We start from the raw sequence: 10235 nt of genomic DNA on the forward strand, positions 1-10235 counted from the left end.
ACAGGCTCTTGTCTCACGTTCTGTTTTGTAGCACTGGGGACCAAACACACTAGGCATGCACCACCTCTGAGTTGCGCACCTGGCCGCTGTGGTAAAGAAGTTGGCCTGGGCTTGCTTTGATCTGGCCATTTTTGGCAGAGCCTGCCAGGTGTGGGGCAGGGAAGACAGAGGAGGCGGGGCTTGAAAGCTGTCACCTGTCAGACTAGACACTACCCTTTGTGCAGATGTCTGACAGTTACTTAAAGCCTGCCCTCCACAGCAATCCTAACCCCAACCCCACGCTCTACAGTGGACATGACAGATTCCAGCAGGCATCACTTTGAGCGAGAGGTATTTTGTTGACGGCATATATGTTCATGTCCTCTTGAGCTGCAGCTTCTCATCACAGCGGATGATCCTCCGTGGATCTTTCGGTTCTCTGGCCTTTTGTTTGGCTGGCTTCTGTGGCCTTCAGTTCTACTCCATATGATGGAAAACCACTACACTGGCACTTTGGGTTTCTGTTGGGTTTATGCTGTTCCTTCCCTTTCTTTTCTTTTTTCTTTTTAAAATCTATCCTTTTGCTTTATCTAGATCTAGGTTAGTATTGGCCTGTCTTTGAGCTTTCTTAATTTTTCTCACCTCCACTGAGAAATCTGCTCCTCCTTTAGATAATAAGGTTCATAATAGGACTTTGTCTGCCATGTTTACATTTATGTGTGCAGCTTAAAATTTTCTTTTGACTACCTTCTGGAGGAGAGATCCATTTCATTTTTACAGAATAAAAGTTATCCATTCTGGGTCAGACATGGTGGCACATACATTTAATCCCAGCACTCAGGTGGCAGATGCAGTTGGATCTCTGAGTTTGAGGTCAGCCTGGACTATATAGCAAATTCCAGACCAGTTAAAGTTACATAGCGAGATCCCTCCCCCTCCCGCCATTCTCTCTCTCTCAAATTATGCATTCTATATCTCATTCTTTTTTTGTCATGTAGGTCAAGTGTAAGACCTAAAGCACATTCTCGCGGAACAAGAAACAACCAGTTGCTGACTCCTAAACCGCTGAATTACACAGCAAATACCACTGTTCTAACTAATGGTGAATCTATAATGTGTGAAGAAAGGAGTTTTGAATAATTCCAAAGAGTTTTTCAAAAGGATGCCTCTAAAATTCCTCCCCAGGTCTACAACAAAGTAGTGCTATGCAAAAATTACAATTTAAAAATTACAAGCAACTTACAATTCGTTTTTCCCAGAATTTGTACTTTGTGCTAGTTAACAGCAGCTCCTTGGTAACTGGAGAACAGTACAGGAAAACCTTCAAACTGAAAGCAAAAAAAAACCAAAACAGAATGGAAGAAAAGCTGTTTCAGCAGAATTCACAACAAGTCACCTTGGTGGGTCAGCAATGCATTTCACGGGCTATGATCTTTCTTCAGCAAATCACAATCAGTTAACAGGGAAAGTGTGATGGCAGTGGCTGCCATGACTTGGCTATAAAAGCCCCTCTAAAACCCACGTGCTAAGGCTTGGTGTCCAGGACAGTGTTCAGAAAGAGGCGGGGCTTTGGAGGTATGGAAGGCCTCTGACCAAATGCACGGATAAACCCTGAGATGGAGTCATGAACCGATATGACAGCATTACTGGAGGCGGGGCTAATGGGGGAGGACGTCCCTGGGGACACATCCTTGGCAGGTAGACCTTATCCCTGGTCCTCCCTGTCTCTTCCTTTCTGCTTCACGGCAGGAGGGACCAGCTTTCATCTGCCATGTCTTTTGCCACATTTTTGCCTTGCTGGGAGCCTAAGAGCGCTGGAGCCACCAGGAAGCAAAGTAGATCTTCCCTCAGGCGCCTCGCCACAGCGACAAGCTGGCTAACAAAGTACCGGTATACCACCACCCATTTCAGTCCCGTCACCATGCAGGGTCCTCCCCTCCCTAAGAAGCGCATTGCTTCTCTTCTGTTGAAACCATGTGCTGGGGGCTTAATGTGTAGCCTAGCAAATGAGCCCCCATCATGAAAAGAGGAAAAAAAATAAAGCTTGTATGTGGTCAGGTACAACTAGGAAGGATACCACCAAATGTTAAGTTATTCTAGGAAACAGAAAGAGGGTGCTGGGAACAGAGGATTCTGCTTTTTGCTTCATATAAACCTACTTTTCTGTGTATGCTGAAGAGCAAAGCCAGAGCCTTGCGTAGCTGGCCGCGCTCTACTCCTGAGCAGCACCTCCGGTCCTTGTATTTACATTTCTAGTGAACAGATACTAATTTCTATGAAATTCTAAAAATGTCATGGTATAGCTTGGCGATTAGGAATACACTCCATGCTGAATTATATTTCCACACACTGTATACTCCATCTGTTTGCATTCTTTGAGGTACATAAGCCAGGGCTACATGGTGAGACTGTGTCTCGAACACACCTATCCACACCCACACATTTCCACCCTAACAGGAGCGGCTTATGAGCCCTCATTTTGAAATGGGCAGATATCTGTAACTGCCTTGACTACAGAATCTGATGGAAGTAATTGCAGGACTCTTTTTGTTTTTGTTTTAGTACAAAAGTATTTGTATTTAAAATACAAATACTGTATTTTTTTTTTAAATATAAAACCAGCACATGGTTTTAACATAAGAGAAGCGATGGGCTTCTTAGGGAGGGGAGGACCCTGCATGTCCCCTCCTCCTCCTCAATGACAGGTCTGAAATGGCTGATGGTATACTGGTACTTCATTAGCCAGCTTGTCACTGTAGCAAGACACCTGAGAAAAACCACTTCAAAGGGGGAAGATCTACTTTGCTTAAAGTAGATTTTGTTTTAATACCACGATCTACGTTTGAGACAGGGTTTCTCTGTGTAACAGCACTGGCTGTCCTGAAACTCACTATGTAGACCAGGCTGCTCTCAAACTCACATGAATCTGTCTGCCTCTGCCTCTCCAGTGCTGGAATTACAGAGGCATGTCACCACACCTGGCAACTGCAAGACTGTTAAAGCGTGCTCTCCAGACAATATGCCTGCCTCCTGACTCTCCCTTGGGATTTGTTTTGTTTATTTTGACAGGGTCTCACTATGTCTTCCTGGCTAACCCGAAATTACTATGTAGACCAGACTGGCCTCAAACTCACAAAGATTTGTCTGTGCCTCTGCCTTGCGAGTGATTGGACTAAAAGCCTACTTCACCATAGCTCTTCCAGGATGTAAAAACTAGCTATCCCAGGTTAAAGAAGCCTCTCAAGAGACAGACAAGCTCAGAAAGCCAGCTATTCTAGGCTTTGTTGCTGTCACACGCTTCCTTCCAAGTTTTAGACACTCGAGTCTTCAGATTTCAGTCCCACCAGGCAGGCAGAAAGGAGCAATCCCCACTGTACACAATTCCGGATGCAGAGGAACTGAGAGACTGGTGTTATCTTAAAACACTCAGTTACAAGGTAATGCTACAAGGCCATAGATAGCTGATCTGGATAAAAACCTGGTCCTGCCACTCACTGGACCTATGACACTGAGCAACTCATTTAATCTGTTTGGCTTCTTAGTTTCCTCATCTATAAATCAGGAATAACAATAGTACCTATTTAAAGGTTATCAAGAGGTTCTGATGAGCATAACAGCTCCACCTGGACGACTGCAGTCTCAATCTCCACCACACCTGGCCCATCACAGCAGCCGGGGCATCTTGTTAGTCTAGGATTCTCGAACAACCACTCATATACATAATCATACACACAAAAATGAAAGCAACACAGATGGGCCACAGAAATACAATGTTAAGACAAAGTTGGAGCTGGAGAGTTGGCTCAGCAGTTGGGATAGTTGCTTTTCCAGAAGACCCAGGTTCAATTCCTAGCACTCACATAGCCACTACAAATGTCTGTTACCCTGGCACCTGGCTTCTGTGGATACTGCACATATGTGGTATGCATATATACTATATACCCAGGCAAAAACAAGCATTTACATGAAACAAAAATAATGAAGTTTTGAAAAATGTTTAAGAAGAGTTTTTAATCTATAGAGTATATGATCCTATTTACTTATTTTTGTTTGTTTTTGACAAGTTCTTACTATGTAACCCAGGCTGGCCTTGAACTCACAACCCTCTTGTTTCCTCAGTGTGGGGGTTACACTACCACATCAAGTCTTCTACTTATATAAAATTCAAGAATAACCAAAGTTGAACCACCATGACAAAAGGTCAAAATAGGAATTAGTTCTGGGAGAAGAAGCAGCAGTGATAACACAGGGTTCCTGGGATATTGGTAGTAGTGTTCGATTTCTTATTGGTAGGGAAGCTAGATAGTGTTTATACAGGCTTATCAGGCTACCCCTTAAGGTGGAAGTACTGTTCTGTCTAGGTGCTATCTCTTAGTTAAGATGGCTGCTTATATGCAAATAAGTAACAAAAATCAATTACCTGCATTCCAGCCTTCTTTTCATGGAAGGAGCCCTCAATCCTTTCATGTGATCTACAAGGAAAATAATCAGAAATCATAAACACGTTTTGTTTCACTTTTTAAAAAGAGGATTCGTCAGCCCACGACAGCTGGGCTGTCTTTGTGAGCTTCCTATTGAGAGACATTACATAAGGCTCACTGTTATGAGAAAATTGATCCCACAGGTCAAAATGTTTCAGAGTACAGAGCAGGAACCACTAAAAGTTGTCCACCTGAGCAGATGAAAACAAGCCCCACATGGCTGAGGAGACCAAGGCAGGCAAGTGCTAGGAGGAGAACCTATGTGAACTGATTTGATGACACCAAGGATATGAGAACTCTGCCAGATAACCTAAAACAGTGATATAAGAAGAAAAATGAGGGGCTGGAAAGATGGCTCAGAGGTGAAGAGCACTGGCTGCACTTCCAGAGGTCCTGAGTTCAATTCCCAGCAACCACCTGGTAGCTCACAACCATCTATGAGATCTGGTGCCCTCTTCTGGTGGGCAGGCATACATGCAGACAGAACATTATATACATAATAAATAAATTAAATTAAAAAATGCTGTGAAGAAGAAAAAAGAAGGAAGAAGAAGAAGAAGAAGAGGAAAAGAAGAAGAAATGATAAGCTGGGCGGTGGTGGTACATCCTTTAATCCCAGCACTCAGGAGGCAGAGGTAGGCGGATCTCTGTGAGTTTGAGACCAGCCTGGTCTACAGAGTGAGCAGAGTGAGTTCCAGAATAGGATCCAAAGCTACACGAAGAAACCCTGTCTCAAAAAAAAAAAAAAAAAAAAACCCAAAAAAAACCAAAACCAACCAACCAAACAAAAAAACACCTGGGCAGGCCAGGTTGTGTGTGTGTGTGTCAGAGAGAGATAGAGACAGAGAGAGACACACACACAAAGAAATAGACAGATTAGTGTGTGAGATAGTGTGTGTGTGTGTAAGAGAGAGAGAGAGAGAGAGAGAGAGAGAGAGAGAGAGAGAATGACAGATAGGCAGGCAGGCAGGCAGACACAGATCTCAGGCTCTTGCCTAACGTCGCGGGGTGTAGAAGTTTTGAAACATATTTTCTTTACGCGTGACAAACAAGAGTTAGGGAGGTATGGGCAAGAGCTAACTAAACCTTACCAAACCTCTCTTAGGATAGCAACCAGCACTTCTAACAGCTTAGCCTTACCACAGGGTCCTGTCAGATTGCAACCGGAGTTGGGGTTACAGAGGTCGTACTGAACTCAATAAAGCAAAGGCGAGGCTAAGAGCAGACTGGGACCAGGGGTGCTTTCCAGTGCCTCGCTGGGTCTGCGGCCTGCTCTCCCCTTGACCAGGCCCCGACCTTTCGTACCATCTCCAGCCTCAGTGCCCTCGCAGTAGATAGCAAGAGGGGCTCACTCACCCTTGTGACAGTGCGAAAGGAAGTAGGCGCGGGCTTTCAGGTTCTCCCGGTCAAAGCGGTCAATAGAGATGGTTGGATATTCCACCATCTGTCCCTGGAAGGAGCTCATAGCGCCAGGAAGGCTAGCCCCTAAGCCCGCCGCGGAAGCCGAGAGGCACACTGACCCTGGGTGCCGCCACTTCCGGGAACCTGTGCACCGCCTCCCATAGGCCGGTCGAGCCCAGCCACGTCCAATCAAAGGAGCCTTGCGGCTGGGGGCAGAGCTAAAAACATCCAGTCCTGTCCCCGCTACCCAGGACTCTCGGTTTAAATAACTGCAAGAGCTGTGCACTAGCTTAAGTACAACCGTGAACAAGCACCAACAGACTCTATTAACGAAGAGTCAGATAACCTCGTGGTTATCCTGTAAAATACAAACTGGAAGAAGAGGAAAAAAGGAAAAAGAACCCGATCTTCTGTTGACAAGAGGAAATGCAAGGCTCACTGAGCGTGTCGCTATCTCACAGCAGGTCACTGGAGAGTGGCGTTCCTACCAGAAAGCAACAAAGAAAACCAAGTGTTTGGTGCACTGGTGCAGAGCTGCCCGCATCTGTGGAGTAATCGATGCAGGAAATAAAACACAGCTGGAAATAGTGGCCAGGGAGCTTCCCCTTTTCTAATAACACTGCCTTGCATTTCCTCTTGTCAACAGAAGATCGAGTTTTTCCCTTTTTCCCCCTCTTTTCCCAGTTTGTATCTTACAGGATAACCACGAGGGCTGGATGAGAAAACGACCTCTGACTCTTCGTTAATAGAGTCTGTTGGTGCTTATTCACAGTGTGCATAAGCTAAGTATGTCTTGAAGGCTACAATTCAGACGTAGATTCTTAGAGGAAAAGAAAAATAAAAGATCCTGTTGATCTGTTAGCCTCCAGTAATCATTGGAGCTGTATTTTTAGGAAGCCAGAAGGATGTCTATAAAGAAACGGAGGGAAGAGGACGATGTTTGAGAAAGTTCATGGTAACACTAATAAGATCCACCAAAGACTTTTGTCAGTGGTCTTTATTGTCTCCTTCCTAGCAAGTTCTTCTTAGACGCTGTTGTTCACAAACAACCGGAACCTCCAAATCTTGCTATGCTGAACACTTCGACAAGCCTTATGGAAGTGGGAAGGAAAATTCCCAAAAGGGCAGGGAGCTAATTCCCTTATCTGGGGCTACTTCTCACCCTTGGAAATGGCCATTCCTTGTCCACCTCTGTGTTGGAATTAACCTCTTGTGACTAACAGATGAGAACCTTTTGGTTCTATTAATCTAGCGGACCACTAGTTTCCACCAACCCAAAAGCTAAGAATGTTGTCAGACAGCACCTTGGGCCTATACAAGAGCTTCCCCACCTTCTCTGTATCTGCCTCTCTGGTGTGTCCAGAATTTTTGTTGTTGTTGTTTTGTTTTGTTTTAAGAGACGGGTTCTCTGTGAAACAGTCCTGCTGTTCTGGAACTCACTTTGTAGATCAGGCTGTCCTTGAACTCACAGAGATCTGCCTGCCTACTGGGATCAAAGGTATGTACCACCACAGCCCGGCTCAGAAATGCATTTTAAACATACCTTGATTTATGACTTTCTTTGTTATATAATACTTCACAAAGTTGTTTCCACATTGGAAAATAGAATTTAGGGTGACCTAAGTCTGTGTTCCTGGCCCATGGTCACTTAAAAGAACTCCAAATAAATGCTTCTTCCCTGTGAGATGAGAGCTACGGGTCCACAGCGGTTACAGCTGACTAAGATACGCCTTCAGAGTTCAGCACACTCGAAAAACCACGGAAGTGAAGAATATGCCAAACAGTATTTCTCAGAGAGAGAAGTGATCCTGGAATAATGCCAGGAATAAGTTATGAGGAGACAGGCCAGAATGCCACGATCAGATAACATTTGCTTGCTCTTGCAGCCATAACAGTTCCATTCCCATACAGATTTTCATAAAGAGGAATTGGGGGGAAGAGGGAAGGCAGGCAGTGGAGGGAAGTAGTCTAGACATAGTCACTGATGTACACATTTTACCACAGCAGAACTGACAAAGCCTTGGTTTTGTATGAGATGGTCTGTCTTAGGATAACGGGGACTATTGCTGTGGCTGGGTTGCCCATACAGAATAATAAATTCTGCATTGAGTTCTGGTTATCTGCAGAATTGTTCCTAAGTTGAAAATCCTCAAGAGGAAAGGCAAAATAAGGTTCTTATTCTTGTTTATTTGTTCACTTCTTTCCTCTTTATCATGTATACAGTAGGAAATAATGGTGAGACTCAAGTTATCAATGTAAGTTATCAATGTAAGTTATCAATGTAAGCAACATGTACACTTAGACTCTTACAGCTTAACTTTTCCACTCAAGAATCTTTCCTTTTACAAGTTTTTACACAACACCGAACACATATGACACAGGCAATCAAACCCAACATTCGCTTATAATAAATCATAAAGAGATCTATTTGAAAGCAATTCTTTGGTATGGCGTGGCGTGGCATGATAGCGTGTGTTATGCAGAGTGTGTGTGTTTTATGTTTAAAATTGAGACTGCTGGGTATAGCGGCACAAAGCAGAGGCAGGTGGATCTTTGTGTAATTGGAGCCGGCCTGGTCTCCATAGCAAGATCCAGGTCAGTCAGAACTACACAGTGAGACCCTGTCTCGAAACGACAACCAACTCTAGAACCGAGACTTTGGGAAATTAGGCAATTTGACACAGATGCACCTTGGTACAATCACCTGGAATTGATCATGTATTTGCTTTTGAGCTTATTTTCGGCCATCGTGGGCTCAGATTTTTTTTCCTTTTTTTACAAAAACAAGGCAGGGAGAAAAGGCATGAAGGGTGGAAGTGAATTGCTGGGATGTCTGTGGAGCATGGGAGGAAGGGCTGGATGTGGATATAATCAAAATATGTTGTCCATGGCTGGAGGAACAGCTGAGACATTGAGACTTCATACTGCTCCCGCAGGGAGATCAAGTTCAGTTCTCATGTCTCATATTGGGTGTCTCAAAAATCACCTGTCATTCTAATTCCAGGGATCCAATGCCCCAGGCTTCCAGAAGTATCCACATTCAGATACACACACACACACACACACACACACACACACACAGAGAGAGAGAGAGAGAGAGAGAGAGAGAGAGAGAGAGAGAGAGAGAGAGAGACTTAAAAATACTGTTTACATGTACGAAATCTATATGAAATAATACACAGCTCTCAGGAAAGGAACCAAAGAAGCTACTGTCATATTCCAGGAAATCTGATGGTCAAAATTTATTCATTTCTTCAACAAACAGTGACTCACTCTCTATCATGTTACAGACCCTGAGCTAAACACTAAGGCACGGTGTTGGCAAGTAAAGTAGTCAAAAAAACCTTTGTTTGTAGACTGCAGTAGTTTCTCACTGTCCCTTGTGTGGGTCCAGATGCCGTCAGTCTTCTGTATTTCACTTTCATAGCAACCCTAGCAGAGAGGTTCATTTTTGTTATTTAAGGTTGTGGAGGTTGTTATGGAAATTGTACAAGGTCGTTCTCAATAAGCGGAGTCCAGATTTACATTCAAGGCCACTGTGTTCTGAAGAACCTCCCGCAGAACTCCCTTGTTATCCTGCTTCCTTCATTGCGTCAGAGCGGAACCAGCAGCAGTGCGGTGGTGAAATGCATGTATTCATCCTAAGCATCCTCTGTTTGCATCTACTGCACGCTAGGAGCTGTTAGGCCATCTGTGATGCAGGACTACAGAGGAAGACAGCAAATCTGAATGGGTAATATGCAAATTCCTAAGTCTTTACTGGACTTGTAAATCTCTGAGAGGTTTCTTGTTGTTTTGTTTTTACTGAGAATAAAATAGAAAGCTATTGCAGGGACCCAAGCCAAGCCCAAGACTGACATAATCTGACTTAGGTTTTAAGTGGGTTGTGCTGACTATTGTGTTGAGTGGAGGTGAGGAGAGATGCTGGGGATTACTGTAATCACAAGAGAAACTGCAAAGATATGGCTTTTTGGACTTACATGGAGATCTCAAAGCCAACAGGTCTCAGTGATGGGTGGACTAAGAGAAACAGAGAGCACCGGGCAACAGCTATTCAAAGTGGAAGATGTGGAAGCAGCAGAATTTCCTTTGTTTGGGGGAAGAGGTTGGCTCTGGATGTAGAGTACAAATTATACAGATAAATCTAAAATTCAGAGATATATCTTGGCTAAGGAAATTAATCTGGGAGTTATATATAGATCCTTTTTATTTTTAGTATTTAGTGACTCCTTAAAAAGAATTTTGCAGAATTTAACCCGTGGGGGAAAAAAAAACAAGGCTTGTGTTTACCTGGCTCACAAAATTCTTACATTCTGGGAATTTTCAGTGAACTGGCTCTCACTCATCGTCCTTTTCCCTTTCACCCTCTACTTA

The 10235-nt window shown here is 43.9% G+C and overlaps 1 protein-coding gene across 3 annotated transcripts in view; it reads right to left on the reverse strand.

Moving 5' to 3' along the window:
* Positions 1–5980, reverse strand: part of Dclre1c (DNA cross-link repair 1C) — a 43174-nt gene extending 37194 nt beyond the window's left edge. For 2 of the 3 annotated variants that reach the window (XM_075970479.1, XM_075970478.1), the window contains exons 1-3: positions 5817–5980; positions 4400–4451; positions 1223–1307 (exon numbers count right to left, since the gene is read on the reverse strand). In XM_075970479.1, the coding sequence (XP_075826594.1) occupies positions 1223–1307; positions 4400–4451; positions 5817–5925 (246 nt within the window). In that variant the 5' untranslated portion in view covers positions 5926–5980. The remainder of the gene's footprint in view (positions 1–1222; positions 1308–4399; positions 4452–5816) is intronic. The other variant, XM_075970480.1, reaches the window with a different exon arrangement.
* Positions 5981–10235: the final 4255 nt, after the last annotated feature.

Source organism: Microtus pennsylvanicus, chromosome 4, assembly GCF_037038515.1.
Source record: "Microtus pennsylvanicus isolate mMicPen1 chromosome 4, mMicPen1.hap1, whole genome shotgun sequence".
NCBI lineage: Eukaryota > Metazoa > Chordata > Mammalia > Rodentia > Cricetidae > Microtus > Microtus pennsylvanicus.